Source organism: Eublepharis macularius, chromosome 4 (genome assembly GCF_028583425.1).
Source record: "Eublepharis macularius isolate TG4126 chromosome 4, MPM_Emac_v1.0, whole genome shotgun sequence".
NCBI lineage: Eukaryota > Metazoa > Chordata > Lepidosauria > Squamata > Eublepharidae > Eublepharis > Eublepharis macularius.
The window spans coordinates 163,992,398-164,011,240 of record NC_072793.1 but is presented as its reverse complement, the minus strand read 5'-3'; the positions used below and the strand labels follow the sequence as shown (position 1 = coordinate 164,011,240).

The 18,843-nt window shown below is 43.9% G+C and overlaps 1 protein-coding gene across 1 annotated transcript; it reads right to left on the bottom strand.

Annotated features, from left to right (window-relative positions):
• Positions 1–5,578: 5,578 nt before the first annotated feature.
• LOC129328787 (uncharacterized) lies at positions 5,579–16,102 on the bottom strand. The gene is made up of 4 exons (XM_054978058.1): positions 15,976–16,102; positions 12,875–13,413; positions 7,824–9,207; positions 5,579–6,171 (listed from the first exon to the last, which is right to left on the bottom strand). The coding sequence occupies exons 2-3, from the start codon at positions 13,238–13,240 to the stop codon at positions 7,843–7,845; spliced, it is 1,731 nt and encodes a 576-aa protein (XP_054834033.1). The 5' UTR covers positions 13,241–13,413; positions 15,976–16,102; the 3' UTR covers positions 5,579–6,171; positions 7,824–7,842.
• Positions 16,103–18,843: the final 2,741 nt, after the last annotated feature.

The following is an 18,843-nucleotide window of genomic DNA, read 5'->3' as shown; positions in this document are numbered from 1 at the left end:
AAACTGTTTTTTATTTTTTTTTATTTTATATTACTGTAATATCGAAATTACAAAATATTGAAATAATGACACTCCAAGGAAGTGAAACTTCAGTAAAATTCAGGCACTGAACTGTCCTGCATAGGAAATGCCCATGAAAGCTTCCCACATGCTTCCAGATTTCCAAAAAAGAAACAGGAGAGAGCCATCAGTGCTGTCAGTGGGGGAAAGAGAGGCATCATTATCTTCAATGATGTTTCTTTATAAGGCAAGATCGAAATAACGGAAAAGTGCGCTCAAAAAAATAAAAAAAATGGGCGGGAAAAAGGTCCCGCCCAAAAAAGCGGTTTTTGAGCGGCCGTGTGACCGGAGGGATGCACGAGAAAGACGGATTGGAAGCAGGAATGTGAACGAAGAGGAAAAAATCGCGGATTGGAGGCAAACGGAAGATATCCGATAAACATGCAGGTAATGGGTGAATGTGGATTTGACCAGTATCTAGCTGACTTGACAGCTATATTTTACTCTGAAGAAGGATTTTATTTAATCTTTCTAAACGTTAGTTAATCAAAACAATATTATAACACTTATTAGTTAATAATCAATATAATATAAAACATTTTCCTTGAGGCTTGCTACAAGTCTAGCAGTACCCTTTCTGGCTCCCTCTAAGAGCCCAAATGGCTGTGACGTGCCTCTGGTGAGGAGGAGCTTAATTCAATTCAAGGCTCACTCAGTAGAGGGTGGGGCCAGCAGTTAACCCTAGGCAAAATAACTCTCTGATGAGCAATAATTATCCTCTTTAATCAGCTCCGACCCAGGCAAAAGAGAAACAATTTGTATATACTATCATCTTTTATTAGAATAACATATACAAACTCAAATAACATGGAAGTTTTCTGGGTGTATAAAGTGCCATCAAGTCACAGTCAACTTACGGCAACAAAGAGAGGTAATTTGCCATTGCCTGCCTCTGCGTAGGGCCCTGTACTTCCTTTGTAGTCTCTCATTCAAGTACTAACCAGGACTGAACCCCTGCTCAGCTTTCAAAATCTGACAAGATCAGGCTAGTCAGAGCCACCGAGGCCAAGACAGAAGAATTTTACACAGCCTCGTCTTCTTCCTGTTTTCAGGCCAGGCACACCCTTTCCTGCAGATGTTCTTTTGTAGTTGTATCAGGAAGGTTTTTTAATCGCTACACGTTCAATCACAAGATATTTCTTTTAGCATGTCCCATATACAAACAACTACAATTAAAGCTTTAAAACACTGCCTCACCAGAATGGTACAGAAAAGCATTCACAGCTGGTTCCAGAATAGAGAAGAGCTTCCAATAGACAGGACCTCTAACATCTTCAACCAGGGCTTTTTTTCTGGGAAAAGAGGTGGTGGAACTCAGTGGGTTGCCCTCAGAGAAAATGGTCACATGGCTGGTGGCCCCGTCCCCTGATCTCCAGACAAAGGTAGGGCTGCCAGACCCCCGGTGGGGGCAGGGGATACCCCGCCCCCGCCCCCAGCCTCCCACCCCCACCCCCACTTACCTGACCAGCGGGGGAGCGCGCACCTTCCATGCGCCCCCCCCATGGTGCTGCGCGCCCCTGCACACAGCCGCCCGAGGCCTGTTTTGCCCTGGATCGGGGCCACTGCGGAGTGCGGAAGCGTTCCTGCGCTCCGCAGGGGCCCACAATGGGCCCGATCCGTGCCAAAATGGGCCCAATCTGTGCCAAAATGGGTGAGGATTGGGCCCGTTTTGGCACAGATCGAGCCCGTTGTGGGCTCCTGTGGAGTGCAGGAGCGTTCCTGCGCTCCGCAGCAGCCCCCAACGGCACAAGCCAGGGGGCTGCCTGATGACATCACTTTAATATGACGTCATTGCGCTTGGAGGAGCGTGCGCGCTCTGCGTGTGCACACCCCCACCCTCCCAGGTAAGAGCCAAGCCCCAAATCTCCCGCTGGGAGATTGAGGGGACCTGGCAACCCTAGACAGAGGGGAGTTTAGATTGCCCTCCACGCCATGTGACACGGTGGGCAATCTCAACTCCCCTCTGTCTGGCAATCAGGGGGCGGGGCCACCAGCCATGTGACCATTTTCAAGAGGTTCCGGAACTCCGTTCCACTGCGTTCCTGCTGAAAAAAAGCCCTGTCTTCAATTGCCTTCAACATTTTCCTGCATGTATATGTCCCAATTGTGTTGTGATTAATAAAGTACATGCACTTTCCTTGGTGGGGGGGGGGGGCAGACAGATATAATAATTAATTATTGCACAGAGGCAGAATGGATTTTTTTTCAGATTCTTGCTCTTTAGGGCCTCAATTCCAAATTATATCTTAGCTAGTATATATGAATTTGTATGACTAATAATTAATAAGCCGTTACCTTTTCAGGACTTAAACGGTAAAGGCCTGGCTTACTATGGATAGTAATAATAATAATATGACTTCTGAAGTATTATGCAGTTTTTAATGTATGTATGCCAGTCTATATCAGATTGTTCTACAAACTGGAAGCACGTTTCTTTCCAAGAAAGTACGTAAGAGTGAAGTAGTTAAGAGAAGAATGTTCTCTCTACACAGTATAAACAAATGTTGAAGGAGGAGCTATATGGCTTTTGCAAAACCAGAATAGCTGTGCTCGGGCATATACTAAAGGAAACAGAAGGGTACGGTTTAAAAGATTCCAATAATTGTACTTTTGTGGCTAAACTTGTAGACAGGTGCGCTGACACCAAAAGTTTAACAAAAATGCGCTTGCGTAATAAGCTCATGAATATTATCTAACCAGCCTTAAATAGACAATAAGCTAATTGTAATACACATACGATGTAGGGGGAAGTATGTAAAGGGGGGGATACCATGTAATTTGTTGAAGGTGGCCTAGAAAGGCTGTACCTTCTGAGTACCCAGACCAATGGGGAAAAGGAGAGGGTTTCATTGCATTCAGGGATAGGTATTGCTAGTTTTTAACATGTATGAGAAACTGCTATAAAAGAAAGTGTATTTCCTGACTAAGGCAGACTGGTTGGCAGCAGCTGACCTGTCTCCTTTATTGTACAATAAAAGTTATCTTAGAGGATATCTTGGTCTGGGCATTCTTATGCTTTAGGAACGACTATACTTCCAACCAGAGTTTCATGCACATGAAGACAAGAGCACAGCGGCTTCAGGAAGACTGCCCTTTGTTGCAGTACAAGCCTAGACTCTGAAGTCAATCGCATTTTATTCAATGGGGCTTAATTCCAGGATTATAGCCTCTACAATGCAGCACTAAACAGGGTTACACATTTTAAAGCTCTTAATGGTCTTCAAAGGGTGTAAATTTTTGGGGAATTGACGTGTGTAAAAATGAATGAAAGCTGGCAGTGAGATTGCAGCATGCCTAGAGATCAGGGGGCAGAGCCTAGGAAGGGCAGCATTGGGGGGGGACCTCAGTAGGTTATATGCCATATCCATTCTCCCATGGGCACCACAGTGGCTGGTGCCACTAGGATTTTTGCAAGTGAAAGGGGGTGCAGAGAAGATATTATAATTAATTATATTCTATAGCACTGTTGTAGCATTTATTTTAAAATAAAAATATAAATTGTCACTTGCTTTTTAAAAAGAAACTAATCTGTCTAAAACTGTGCCCCTCAGGTCAGTTCTGCGCCCCTTTGAGGTCTGCGCCTTAGGCAGCCGCCTAGTTGGCCTAATGGTAGCACCGGCCCTGGCTACTACTAGAAAAACAAGTTAAGGCAGCCACAAAAAATGCTTTCTACAATCTCACTCTAGTCTGGAAGATGGCTTTTTACCTCGACACAGCCGACCTGGCCACCTGGATCCATGCTATGGTAATATCAACACTTGACTGTTGTAATGCACTATACATTGGTCTCCCATCTAAGTTAACTAGGAGACTCCAATAGTGCAAAATGTTGCAGCTCAGTTGTTGTCAAGAGCAAGCAGGAGCATGAACATCACTCCCATTCTGCAGTCACTCCATTGGCTATCTATCAGTTACCGTGCTCAGTTCAAGGTATTGGCTATCACATATAAAGCTCATTAGGGCCTTGGTCCAGCATACCTATGGGATGGCCTCTCTCCCCATTTTCTCCACAGCAGCTTCGCTCATCTGAACAGGGTCTTCTGCAGCTGCCACCCTGCACATGGGCGAAATCAACAACTGCCCATACATGTGAATTCTCTTTGGTGACCCATGACCTATGGAACAGCCTGCCTGAGGAGGTCAGGAGAGACCCCACTCTTCTAGCTTTCCACTAACGATGCAAAAATGACATATTCAACAGAGCTTTTTAGTCTGATAGGAGGGCTATATTGTAGGGAGGGGGGTCTCAGATACTTCTTTAGTGAGTTGGGGATCATAGACTTCTCCACTATGTTGCCTTACGTCCTATCTGTTGCTTAAATATGTACTCCTATGTACTCTGTGTTGCTTTAAGTATGATCCTACTGGGTAGTTCTAAGTTGTTGAATGTCAGTCCTAGAACTGATTATGCCGTTTCATCCTTTCTTCAACTCTGGATTTTTGTTATTATTATGTCTATGTAAACTTGCATTTATTTATCCTATGGCATTGTTTATTGAAATGCCCTTGATATTGACTGTATTCGGTCAGTCAGTACCTTTATTAGCATAAAACAAAGTCAAACAAAATCAATATCTGAATATCCAAAATACAATGTACAATCCAGAATCAGTCATCTCTCCAGAGCTTAAATCTTGTAGTTCCTAATTCTCATAGCAATTGAAAGAAATCTCACTACTGCGATGGTAGTATGGGGGCACTGATCCGATAAAAGAAGGGAAACAAGCCTCACTTCTGGAAGGCTATACCTGTTTTGCAAAAGAGGGTTAATTGGGGCTTCCCGTATTTGGATGTAAAACTTACATCAGAGCAAAATGTGAGCAATCAACTTGGGTTCCCTGTTATTGTATGGGCAAGTTCTTTTGTGAAAGGGCAATTTTCTGTTTTTGCAACGGCATTAATTGGCTTCTTTAGTAGTATCCCTGAAGCTTTTTACTGAGTCAGCTCAGTCGAAAGTGGGAAGTGCCATGACTAGAGATGGGCACCAACAGAAAAACAAACTTGATGTTCATTGTTCATTGCCATCCACGAACAGGGACTCACGAACAACCATGAACATGGGCCTGTTCACAAACATGTTTGTGGCTGGCTGTTCGTGGGGGCCAGCAGGCTCTCCTCACTTGCTCTTATCATTTACTACATATATGGAGACATAAAATGGTTGAAGAGAATTGTTACATACATTAATATATTGTTCAACTGACTTGTTATGTAAACTTCTATACCAAAATGTATAACATGTATAACATTTGAACTAGTTCAACATCAAAATGCTGCATGTTGTTACATTTAAGGTATTCCAATTTCTTTTACAGAGTTTTTCTCAAACTAAATGTACTCAAAATGCTAATAATTTGTCACAGATCCAGAGGAGTTAGCCGTGTTAGTATGTAGTCACAAAATAGTAAAGAGTCCAGTAGCACCTTTAAGACTAACCAACTTTATTGTAGCATAAGCTTTCGAGAACCACAGCTCTTTTCTTCAGATGCATACAAAGAAGAGAGCTGTGGTTCTGGAAAGCTTATACTACAATAAAGTTGGTTAGTCTTAAAGGTGCTACTGAACTCTTTACTATTTTGCTGATAATTTGTGTTTGTGTTTAAATCTATGTTTTCTATTGTATTTATCAATGCATTCCAAATATTATTTAACCTTTTAATATCTGTTGTTCGCCAACTTGGGGGACTTAATTTTGAGTGGAAAGGAAGCACATAAAAGTTTAAATAAATAAATAAAATTATAGGACAAAAATATGGTCGAATGCCACGTTTGGGTTTACCCTCTGGACCCTAAAGACCTAGTGAACCTACAAAATGAATGGCAAGTGTGGTGGCTTACAGGGTTGGTGAACAGCGTGAGCAGGGATGGGCCTGTAGTAATTTTATAAACCTTCTTCATGTCCCCCCCTCAGTTATCTTTTGCCTAGACTTAGAAGTGACGGGCAGGTAGTCCTGGAGAGGCAGCTGGTCCGGATGCTGGTGATGGGGACAGTGGGCTCTGCTGAGGTAATATTTCAGTTGGGCCTTCCAGTTCACTCGGACAGCAGCATTGTTAATGGAGTCAGTAGAGCCATACTGGACCAGTAAGCAGCATACAGACCCAACATCTCACCTGAAACAAAAGTCATGGTTTGTGGAAGTTATAATAACTTACAGGCTATAAAATACGAAAAATGCACAATTAAGAAAGGCAAAAGAGCATAAAGGACAATGAAAGAATAAAAACGTAACTTGCCTAGGGCACCAGAACGAACCAAAGGTACATGTTATCGTGAAAAGATGAACTTTGGCTCTCTGTCATTTGTGGAGTGAATGCTGACCATCCCTTAATGGATGGAGCTGAATACAGCGAAGAGATTAAATGGATGCATTGCAAACAAAAAAAAATAGAACACCAACTACCAATTAAATAAAAGCAGTAAAAGCAAAACGGCAAGTGATTCTACAATGGAGCTCGAACCATTTTAGCTACCTGCCCCCAATACACCCCCTCCCCCATTCATTTCTGATTAAAGTTAAGTTCCCTACATTATTTTAAGGGTGAAGCAGCATTCATCAATCATCACTTATCAGAGGCTCTGGGTCCAGAATGATATGAAAGGGCTTCGACCTCACACAAGGAAAACCCAACTCGTTCTGCCTCTCCCCTAGACTCTTTTCCCTTGGGGACGGGGCACAGCTCAGTGGAGAGAGCCTCAGCTTTGCAAACAGAATGTTCCACATCCAGTCCCTCCTGGCATCTTTAGTAAAAAGGACCAGGCAGCAGGTGATGTGAAAGTTCTCCACCTGAGACCTTGGACTGCCACTGCCAGTCGAAGTAGACAATACTGACCTGGGTGGATCAATGGTCTGATTCAATATAAGGCAGCTTCAGGTGTTCATTTGATTAGAGCAAGAAGGTATTAGCATCTACTCCTTAGGGTAGGGACCACGGCATGGACAGAACTTTTGCACACTTTTTGTTTACTTTGGCCCCCAATTTATCTCCCAAGAGGGCAATACCTGTGTTCTCATAACATTCCCTATTTCTCCAGCAGTGCCACTTCTGACACCCCATATAACTTGGATCAGTTCTTGGGGACTGTTATGGTTAAGCTTGTGTCAGCTGGAGCTTTCACTTGTGGTGCCCACCCTGCCACAGCCTCCTATTCACCACATTCTCTCCTCCTCATTACAAATAACAGTAAGCTTGGACATGGGATGCTTTGCAAAATATTGCCAGGCAATGGTGTTTCTTCTGCAGGAGGTGGGAGGTTGGAGACCCTGCAGAGGTAGGGGTACAGATCAAAGCAAGTGACATGGTGCTGCTGGCTCTCTCTGCTGAGTGTAAACATGGCCTAGGATAGGAAACCATGCAAGGTTCAAGGCTTGTTAAAGCCTGATCAGCCAAGTAATTTGTACAGTAGCACACACAGCTATTTCACAGCATTTGACTTAAGGAAAAACAATTGGAGACAGGAGGCAGGATAAAGATAAAAAAGAAAAGCTCACTTTATGCGATATTATTCCACTTCCGTCAGGAAAAAAAATCTAGCTCCATACTACTTGCTACAAAAACTCCCTAGAGCTTGCCCTCTGTGTGTGTGTGTGTGTGTGTGTGTGTGTGTGTGTGCGCGCATGAATGAGTCTGCTGGCAGACATGTTGGGAGGTTTGCTTGTCTTGCTCATGAAAGAGGGAAAGATATGTGCACGTTTTCCTCGGACCCTCCACAGAAGAGGGACAGAAACAGGAAGGATGAATGTTAGAAGGAGGAAACTAATTACCTGGAGACAAACGGTCAAACTACAAGTGACAGTGGCCACGGGTCTGTCCAGTGGTTGCTGCCGCCATTTTAGAAGCCCTTGCAGCTCTTTTAAAATTGGGATGGATGCGCTTGAGGTGTGAGAGCAGAGCTGCAGTCCCCAAGATGCCACAGCCACCCTTTCTCCCAATTTTCACATCCACTCCACAGATGTTGCAGGTAGCAATGTACTTGGACTTCTCTGCGAAATAGTGCCAGGCAATGGATGTTCGTCGACGTTTGGCAGTGGATGTTTGTTGACATTTGGTGGGAGGCATCATTTTTGTTGGGGGTGATGAGGCAAGATGACAGACAGCCTTTACAGAAGTAGTGCCACATGATAAGGCAGGTGATGAAATTCTGCTGGGTCTCTCAGTGGTGGAAGGTCTTTCTGTACTGTGGACCTTCGACATGGCTTCAGGCAACACAGATGGTGCCTTTTTTTTCTGGACAATGTGATGGATGCGCTTGAGGTGTGAGAGCAGAGGGGCAGTCCCTAAGATGCCACAGCCTCCTCTTTTTCCAATTCTCACATCCACTCCACAGTCCTTGCAGGTAGCAATGTACTTGGACTTCCTTGTGAAATACTGCCAGGCAATGGATGTCCGTTGACGTTTGATGGGAGGCATCACTTTTGTGGGAGGTGGTGAAACAAGATGACTGCGACTCCCAGCAGAGGTAGTGCCACAGGCCAAAGCAGTGCTACTGGATCTCTTGTTAGAGGAAAGTCTTCTGGAAAATTGTATGGCTGTTGGTGGTGCTTCTTTCCGCACAACATCTGAAGTTGTGGGCTGCCTGAGCTGAGAGGTCTCTGGAAGGCTGTTCATCAAAGGTTGTGGATCTGGCTTATTCTTTTGAGGTGATGATCCAGAGAAGATGTCTTCCTTGGGATCAAATTCCTCAGCCTCTGTATGAGCTGACTTGCCCTCAGAGATCCTGTCCTGGGACAACACATCAGCAAACGTTTCTAGGGCCTTCTCCTCTGTGCTTGTCAATGGTTGGGGCTCTGGTTTATACTCTGGAGCAATGGGAGGTGGTGCTGAAGAAAAGGTGTTCTCTTGGTGACCAGCCTGTGCATGAGCTGTCTCACTCTCAGATGTCCTCTCCTGGGACCATGCATCAGCAAGCACTTGGAGGGCCTTCTCCTCAGTCTCAACATACACCAGGATACTGGGCACAGCTCTGAACGGTTCTGATGCTGATGGAGCTGCAGGTTCAATTGATGCAACAGCAGCATGCTCAGCAGAAGAACTTGGTGAAACTGCAGTTTGAGAAGCATCGGAGATAATTTGGTGAGAGCTGAAGGAAGAAGTGGATGCTCCGGGCAATGCCCTGGGGTCAGACTGTGATGCCAACATGATTGATGCCTGCAATGAAAAAAATCAGAGGATCATTTAAAGATACGCGACAAGAAATCTGTACCTAGAAATTGAAACAGCCACAACAACACTCTCTTTTCTATCATTTTATCACCAAAATATCCTGAGAAAGAAAAAAAGAAGCAGGTGTGAAGGAATGCCCATCTAGATAGATGAGTGACAAACAAAAAAGCAACATAAGTTTTAGGTGAAGGAAAGGAACAGAAAGGGTGGCAAATGAGCTAAAAGATGGCACATGCTAATGTTCAAATAGATCCACAGATACAGACCAAGAGTACGGATTGTTCTCCCTGCACAGCTGCACATGCCACACACCAGACAACCCGTTTTTGCAGCCCATCGCTTACAGCCTGTAGTCTAGATGGACTCCTCCATCGGTTCCAGACCATCTCAGCATGTTTAATATATCTCTAGATTTTTTAAAAAATTAACATTCTTTTTTTTAAAAAAAAATTAACATTGCTATCTAACAGTCTAAATATCTCTGACTTGGATGGGAGACCACCAAGGAAGTCCAGGGCTGGTACACAAAGGCAGGCAATGGCAAACCATTTCTGCTCCTCTCTTGCCTTGAAAAGCCCCAGGAGAGATCACCATAAGTTGGTTGCTACTTGATGGCATTTAATCATTATTACAATCCAGTTTTTGTTGCATTTTTGTCAACTTACATTATATAATCTGCTTTCAAAGATGGACTATAATTAACATAAATAAATTATGTGTTGTACTGTTCCTGCGGCATTGTTTTTTAATAGCGTAATCTGCAGGGCCGAATTAAGACTTTTAGGGGCACTGAACACTGAAAAGATTATGGTGCCCCCGTATCTAATTCAATACTAAACCGTAAAATAAATTTTATTTTTGCAAAGACACAAAATATGTATACTGAAATTAAAACAGCTTCTTTTTAGATTTTCTGACTGTAAAACACCCACTCACATACTCCCCAACACACCGTCCCTCAGCCCATACACATGATCTCATGAACCCTGAAACAAATTTTGTTTTATAAAATTACTGTTATGTCGTCTACATGTTTGGAAAACGTCTGCTTTTGCAACTTTTGTTTAGTAACCCCAGCCTGAGAATCCTACAAGTTTGCTATTTTGTAACTTTTTGGTCACTAAAAAGGGATTATCCTACCAATGTCTTTATATTTTTAAATATGTTAATAGATCAATGTGGCTGCAAAGATTAGGCCAAATAATTTATAGCTTTTTTCCCCTCGCCTTTTTCATTGTAAACTCATGACCCGGACCCCTAAAGTCAATTTCTCTTGCAAGTTCACATTCAATAAATAAGATGGATAAGTGACTTAACCATTCTTGCCCCATTATAAAGTTTTGATGAGTGCTAACTTCTTTTGGCTTCTTTCATAATCATTGGAAACGTGCAAAAAATTCTGAACGCACACTTCGCTCAAAATTAGTTGCCACAGACTTGGTCACTATATTGAAATCATGTTCATCTTGATTTTGTTCATCTGCTTCCCTAGTTATTGTTACTTGACTGCAGAAAGGTCTTGCCTTATATGAAAAATTTTGTGTATAGATTGGTTTCCATTCGCTTTTTTGTGCCCTTTCTTTTTTCTTTTGTTTCTGGCTGCCAGATTTCTATCTATAACCACTATCAGACATAGCAGCGTGGAGCGTATGTGTTTGTAAACTGAGAGAATTAGACACACATATTTTGGGCCTGCAAATCCTACCAGAAGAAACAGTATAACTTGGTCCCACAGTCTTATAATGTTTTGCTTTGCCTTCCCACCAGGTGTACCTGCCTCCTGCCTGTGCAAAAGAAACTCTGGGACTGATCATTCTTGATATGATATGACAGATCCAAGAGGACCAGCCATTCAGCAGGTTCCTTGAGATTGCTGTTCTAACACTGCTATTGATTGGCTCCAGCAAATGCCACAAGGATACAAGGAAATACGTTTCTATAAATATCCTCAAGCATGATCTACAGTTTACCCTCAGTTTTTTCCTTATGATAATAGGGCTTGCAGTCTGTGCCGGGCCCCTCTGAACTTCTGGGCCCCAGTAAAGGGTACCCTTCCCCCCACGTGGGGGGCTTTGGTGTAGTGGAGTGTAAGTAAGTCTGTGACAGGCCTAGGGTTGCCATCTCCAACTTGGGAAATTCCTGGATATCTGGGGGTGAAACCTGGAGAAACCTGGAGAAAGTGGGGTTTGGGGAGGGAAAGGACCTTCTCATGGAATAATTCCATAGAGTCCACCCCACAAAGTAGCCATTTTCTCCAGGTGAACTGATCTCTGTGGCCTGGAGACCAGTTGTAATTCCAGGAGATCTCCAGCCACTACCTGGAGGCTGGCAACCCTAGACAGGCCTTTTCTCCAAGTGAGGGAAACTCACGCACAGCCTCCTCTAATTTGGGGGGACTAAGTTTGTTTTGAAATGTGACTCTTCCACTTGGTTGCTGGCTGTTCTTATGATAACAAATGTAAAGGTTTTTAGTTCTTTCTGTCCTGAGGCAAGTTTCGTGGTAAGGACTCAGAGATCATTGAAGCAAGAGGTTTATAAAAATAACAAAGAGAGTGCATTTATGTATAGGTTGTTTTTAAAAAACAGAGCAGCAGCACATGCCACCCAACATTCAAAGGAGAAACCTGGCTGAAGCACATGCATTTAAACTAGTTATGGCTTCAGATTATGATTTTTTAAAAATTTCCTGTAATGCTTTCAAGTACAAAGGGCTTTCCCTGACCAGCCATCAGGTTGAATCCTTTCACTCATGCATAGGATTCCGCCCACATCAGCCTGCCTGTTCTCAAGATCCAGAGATAGTCCTCATACACTCTGCCCCAATACCAGCTATACCACTAGAGAGGCAGCCCTGAACTGAACTGTTGCTGTGTTTCCCTCTGCCATCCCATCCCCCCTGAAAGGTGACTGGATGCTGAGGCAAAACTCCCACAGGCTCAGGGAGGAAACAGATGAGTGGCTCTTTTACCACTTGGGGCAGGACAAACTTCCTGTACAACAAAGTTCTACTTCACTGATTTTATTTTTACACACGCACGCACGCACACACACTTTTTTTGGTGCCCTTGGTCCCTTAAACATGAGTTTAGTCTGTCTCTTGGGTAATCAAACACTGGTAATTTGCCTTGAGTCTTAGTAAGAAAGGAGGACAATAAATCAAGTAAATAAATTGCTTTGGTGTTTGTTTTTTAAGTTGCTTTGGGTCCCCATTTGGTAGAAAAGGCAGAAAAATCCCTATATAAATGAATGAATGACTAGTCCTCAGGAAGATTTAGTATTTTACTTATTGGCCATTATAAGAAATTAATCATGTTTTGTCTTTCTGATTTCTCTGGCAGACCAAGAAGTCTAAGATGGCATCTCTTGTGTCCCTCAATGTCAATTCTTTTGAAAGTCTTTTTTTACTTGGTTACTTCCTTACTTCAACTTTCTCTACGATGGGGACCCAAAGTGACTTATGTTATTCTCCCCTCCTCTATTTTATCCTCACAACAACCCTATGAGGTAGTTTAGGCTTAGAGTGAGTGACTGGCCCAAGTCACTCTACAAGCTTCCAGGGTAGATTGGGTATTTGAACCTGCACCTCTCTGAACCTAGTCTGACACTCTGACTGCTACACCACACTGGGTCTCTCTCTTTGCATTTGACTTACTGTTTGTTGGGTTTCACAAGCTCTGTCTTCCAAAGAGGAAAATCGAGATTCAACGCCATCAAGCCGTTCATGGATTTGGCTTATCGAGGCTCTTAACAGGGCCATCTCAGAACGGAGAGAAACTTGCCCTGCTCGTAGCTGTTTGGTATCCTTTGATACCTCTCTTAAGAGATGTAGAATCGCTTCAGTGACTGATGACTGTATTCTTGGATCTAATGGTGGTTGTTCTCTATGGAGAGATTCTTCAGATACTTCAACTGGAGACTGTCTGGGATCTTGCAGCCTTGGAGATGATTTTGCAGCCTCCATGGTTGTGGGACCTACAGAAACTCTTTTCTGGGCTCTCTTCTTATGCCCAGACAACATGTCTGAATTGCAGTCAAAATGAGTCCTGATTGGTTTACTTGAGGTTTTTCTTTTAAGTTTGTAGTTTCATTCGTTGATCCTTGGGCTGGATGGCAAGGGGTTCCCTCTCAGGCGCACAGGAGGCCAGCAATATGTGGCTGAATGCGGGCTGGCTTTGCTGTATACTCAAGAACCTGCTCAGGAACAAAAGATGAAATAAGATTGAAGAATACTCACTGCCAAACCAACAATACCACACCCAAGAATCACTCCACACTTGCTTTCAACACACACACATACCCCACCACCCACATCTCTGACTTTAAAACAGGACTAGGTTCCACTTACAAAGCAAAACAAACACCTCAGGCCAAAAGTCCCTCCCCTTTCACACACACACCCCTTTGCATCCAAAGCAAACCTGGACAGATGCTTTACTTTGGAGGTGTGGCTACCCTTTCCTCCAGGCCCCAGGGGAACAAACATAGGTAAGCTTGAGAAGCATCCTCATTTGACAGCAGAGGGAGAAATGGGGGGGGGGGGCATTTCTCAGGGGTAAGGAAAAACTCTTGCAGGCAAAAAAAGTATGATTTTTTAAAATGTGTGCACTTCTTGCTACCTAGCATGCTGAGAAACCTAGTCCTTTAGTCCTCGCAATAATAAAAAATATATAGTACATAGAAGATTGCCCTCTTTTGCAGTGCAAGTCTAGATTCAGAAGTAAATCCTATTTTAGTCAATGGGGCATAATCTCAGGCTCAAAGACTTTACTGTGCAATGCTAAGCAGAATTACACACTTTTAAGGCTTTAATTACCTTCAAAGAACTGGATGTGTTCAAAAGCGAATGAAAGTATTTGAGATTCCTGGGAGGAGCTGGGTTGGTAAGGTTGCCAACTCTGGTTTGGGAAATTCCTGGAGATTGGGGAGTGGAGCCTGGGGAAGGCAGGATGCGGGGGAGGCCCAGGGTTTCCAAGCTCCAGGTAGTGGCTGGAGGTCTCCCAGAATAACAACTGATCTCCAAGTAACAGCGATCAATTCCTCTGGAGAAAATGGCTACTTTGGAATGTGAATTCTGTGGTGTTACACAATGCTGAGATCCTCCCCTTCCCCAAAGCCTGCTCTCTCCAGCCTCCACTCCCCAAATCTCCAGGAATTTCCCAACCCTGACTTGGCAACCCTAGTAGGGACATTGGCAGGGTATAATGCTCTGGTGGCCACCCTCCAAAGCAGCCATTTTCTTCAGGGAAACAGTTCTCTGTGGTCTGGAGTAAAGTTGTAATTCCAGGGGCTCTTCAGGCCGCACCTGGAGCTTGGCAGCCCTAGCTGATACCACCTTTTTCAAGTTAAATAAATGATTGTTTTGTTTTCTGTAGAGCTTTATAGGTTGCAATCTGATAGTCAAGTGAAGAAGTTAACTGTTCCAGGAAGGAGTTCCCCCCCTTGAGAGCTTTGAAGGTTGGTGTTTTTGAGATCAGGAGTCAATTATGGATGTTTTGGAATAAGCCGTGAGTGTTTTCTATCTACTTCTGATGAGGTTGTGTTTGCCTTTTAGTTTTAACTAAGCTGAAACAGTTTTAAGGATTCTCTTTTAAAATATATGTATGCAGGACTTGCTAAACAAATCTGCTCTCTTATTAAACAGAGGGCAGATATTTAGAAGTCTTCCAGATACATGATGCTCCACCCCAGCTCTCAAACAGCAGTGTGTGTGGGGGGGGTGGACCATCTACATGACTTTGTCTTCCTGCTGTTCCCCTTCTGTGGTGTCTCTTCCTTTGGTCCAACATTTCCAGAACCTGCTTCGATCCACTGTTTCTGGAAATGCCGAAGCACCAACAAATTTGCTCACAGTATAGACGGGAAGGCCAGGATTTCCTCCCCTCCCTAAGGTTGTCAAGTGTGAGTTGGGAAATTCTTGGATATTTGGAGTGGAACCTATGAAATGTGGGCATTTGGAGAGGGGAAGGGGAGGGACCTCTGTGGGGTGTAAAGCCGTAGAGTTCACCCTCCAAAACAGCCATTTTCTCCAGGAGAACTGATCTTTGCAATCTAGAGATTAGTTGTAAGTATGGGAAATCTCCAGGCCTCACCTAGAGGTTGGAAACGCTGCCCTCCAACATCCAGCACTATTTCTCCTCCCCATTCCTTCACAGCTGCCATCCCTACCTCTCTCCAGTTGCCGTAGGCCTTTTAACTTCTTTAAAGTGTGTAGTAGAGATATTGGAACAATACCCCAACAGTCTACATTTTTGAAACAAAAAATAAAAACCTGCCGCCGCGGCCACCCCCCCCCCCCCAAAAAAAAAGCCCTTCAGCAACCGAGAGGAGGTTGGTGGCACTTGAGAAGAGGAAAAGAGAATTCATGCAATGTGTCAAACTTGCCCCTAGTGCTGCAGTCTCACTGACAGCAAGGTGCCTTGTGAAGAGGAGGGGGAATTGTCTGTCTGCTCCTGGAGCTGGAAAGCAGCGGCCACGGAGGAGGCTGCAGAGCAGAACTGCCTGGCACCTTAGACTGTTTGGCTAGTATGGAGGTCTCACCAGGGAAGGGTGTTGGCTGGCAGAACATATGGGGAGGAAAGTTCTCCTTAGAGGTGCATGTGAAGGAAAAACGTTCCTGCTATTGTTGCCCTAGGAATAAAAGAGGGAATCAGCAGGAGCAGAAGGGGGAGGGGTGTTGGTTCTGCTGAGGGTTGGTTGTGCCATCAAAGAGGCCTTCCCGAGTACACCCTAGCAACAAGCATGCACCACACTCACCCAAATGGTTGGCCAAGAGAGATCTTCAAGGGAGGTGTTTCCAGATTTATCGTCCCTTCTCCTTTCTCTCTGCTTTTGCCTTCCTGTCAGGGAATCTTACCATGCAAGGTAATTTCAGCAGCCATCAGTTCAGGTCTCCTGATTCAGCGGGGTGATCTGAACTCACGAATATTTGCTCATGCTCCACCCACCCCTTGACTCCCCCCTTTCTCTTTACTCCTTTTGTTCTAGGTCTTCTCCTTGCCTACAGGCCACTTCCATGTTTTCATTCATTCTCTATTCACTCCGCTCATGTCCACACCTAGACAAGCAAAACAGGTTTATTTCTTAAGCTGCTAGCTATAATTTATTATATTTGTGTTTTCTGTTGTGTGAAGCAAACTGCAAGTCTGTGCCACCTCCAGCTTGATGGAGAAAATATACACTTCTAACTTCTGGTTTTGCATCTTCTGTGGCTTTTGCATGAAAAGAGCTTGTTAGGTGGAGCTAACAACCCAGCCCAGACCAAGTGTATGCTAATGAGGTCTAAACCTGCTGAGACTGGAGAGACCCTGGGGTCGTGGTAGATAGCTCAAAGAAAGTGTGTCAACCTAGTTTGCCATAGCAAAGAAAAAGACAAACTCTTATGCTGGGGATTATTAGGAAAAGGACTGTAAATAAGACAGCCAATATTACATTGCTCCTGTATGGTGCAGATTCATTTGGAATACTGTATGCAGTTCTGGTTACTTTTATCTCAAAAACAACATTGCAGTGGTAGAAAAAGTGCAGAAGAGGACAGTCAAGAAGATTAAGGGGGGAATTTCTCACAATGGAGAAAATCACAGACCGCATCTCAACCACTGAGAACCAGAACTTCCAATCCAATTTCTATGAGAAACGGTGGCCTTTTCTGGACTGTATGGAAAAGCACAACAAATACTTGCAGTCAATACCTGACAATCTCAAAGTTATAGCAATTTATTAAAATTTATGTTCTTTCATTGTCTTTACCACATATATTGTAAATACTGCCAAGGCAATTGATACGCTGTCTTGAGCACACGTTTATATTCATACTGTTTATAAATTCAAAAATAAAAATTTTAAAAAAGAAGATTAAGGGGCTGAAGCACCTTTCCTGTGAGGAAAGGCTGGAGAATCTGGGACTTTTCAGTTTAGAAACAAGTTTAAAATACATGGTCTACCATATCAAAGGCAGCAGAAAGGTCCAGAAGGAGCAATAACAAAGCATGGCCTTTGTCTATATTTAGATGGAGGTCATCTACTAAAGCTATTAGAGCCATCTCAGAGCAGAACCACAAGTGACAAAAGGCACAGATTGGACACTTGTCAGCTTCCCTCAAGTTTTGATGGGAAATGTAGGCATCCTGGTCCCGCAGCTTCGCTCTCTGACTGCTGTCCAATGGACTTTTCAACTGTCACTTGTCCAACATTCCGCCAAGCTGCCTACATTTCCCATCAAAACTTGAGGGAAGCAGACAAGTGTCCAATCTGTGCCTTTTGTCACTTGTGGTTCTGCTCTCTGTCCCATAGCCTGGCCTGAATCCAAACTGAAAAGAGTCCAAAGCACTAGACTTATCTAAAACCATCTGGAGTTGGTCAGCTACTTCTCTCTCAATAACTTTGCCCAGAAAGGGCAGATTAGAGACTTGGCGATAGTTGGCCATGTCATTTTTGTCTAAAACCTTCAAAAAAAAAAAAGGATGTGTCCAGTCTGTAATCTGCCCTTTCAAATGAAAGTGGTGGAGAGAGCAGTAGCTGACCAACCATGATTGATAGTATCAAAAGCCACTGAGAGGCAAAGGAGAATTAATAGGGTCACACTCCACCATCCATCCCCAGGTAAAGGTCACCCACCAGGGCAACCGAGGCTGATTCAGTCCCATGACCAGGCCTGAAACCAGATTGGAATGAATCCAAGCAATCCACTTCAGTTAGGAATCTCTGAAGTTTGCCAGCCACCACTTGTTCAATCGCCTTTCTTAGGAATAGTTAATTTGAGACTGGATGGACATTATTCAAGTCTCCTGAGTTCAGAGTCACTGGGGGGGGGAGCTGTGAATTTCCTACATTGTGCAGGGGGCTGGATTAGATGAACTTGATGTCCCTTTTATGTTTCCAGAGTAGATTTCTTTAGGAGTAGAAGTACCATTGCCTGCTTCAAGGTAGAAGTGGCTACCCCCTCTTCAGGGAGGCATTTATTCCCTGCCAGTGCCATGCCACTGTATTAAGCTACATTTATGGCCCAGCATCTCCACATATAGCAGTTTTATGGGAGGGTTTATTCCCCTTCTGCCATCTTTAATATACAGAATGTTAGCAGTCAGACTCCTCCTCTCACAGAGAGGCAGTTTATGGACATTAAACCATAATACACCTTTCCTTAAATATCACCTCAAATATCATAATGCAGGCCACTGCCAGGCCAAACAGGAATGCCAGCTAGATAAAAACCCCAGGGGAAGACATTTTTGACGGTGAGTCAGAGCAGCCGAATGACTAATGGCCCCCTCCACGCCTCAAAGAGATGCATAATTGAGGACAATAAGTCTCCCAAGAAACTTTTAACTAATCTCCTCAAGGCGGAGATTCACTTCCCCTCTGATTAAGCACCACTTAAAGCTATTCACTAAACTGGTAGCTGTTCCCACCCAGGACGTCTACATCTACATTCAGTATTGATATGTTCCTCTCCTTTCCCCAGATATATGAACATAGAGCAGGCATAATATTTCCACAGCAGAACAGAAAAATACACCCCCTGGAACCTCTCTTCATCCAAGGATGTACGTGCATGCGGGATCCATTTTTATTTCTCCTCTTCCAGTCCTGAAATGTGCATGCCAAGGTGGGAGGGAAGAAGGA

Bases quoted from the DNA above. Each gene is read 5' to 3' on its own strand.
- LOC129328787 (XM_054978058.1), bottom strand. From the start codon at position 13,240: ATGTTGTCTGGGCATAAGAAGAGAGCCCAGAAAAGAGTTTCTGTAGGT. The intron at 9,208-12,874 runs GTAAGTCAAATG...TTTTCATTGCAG, and splicing joins CTTGTGAAACCCAACAAACA to GCATCAATCATGTTGGCATC.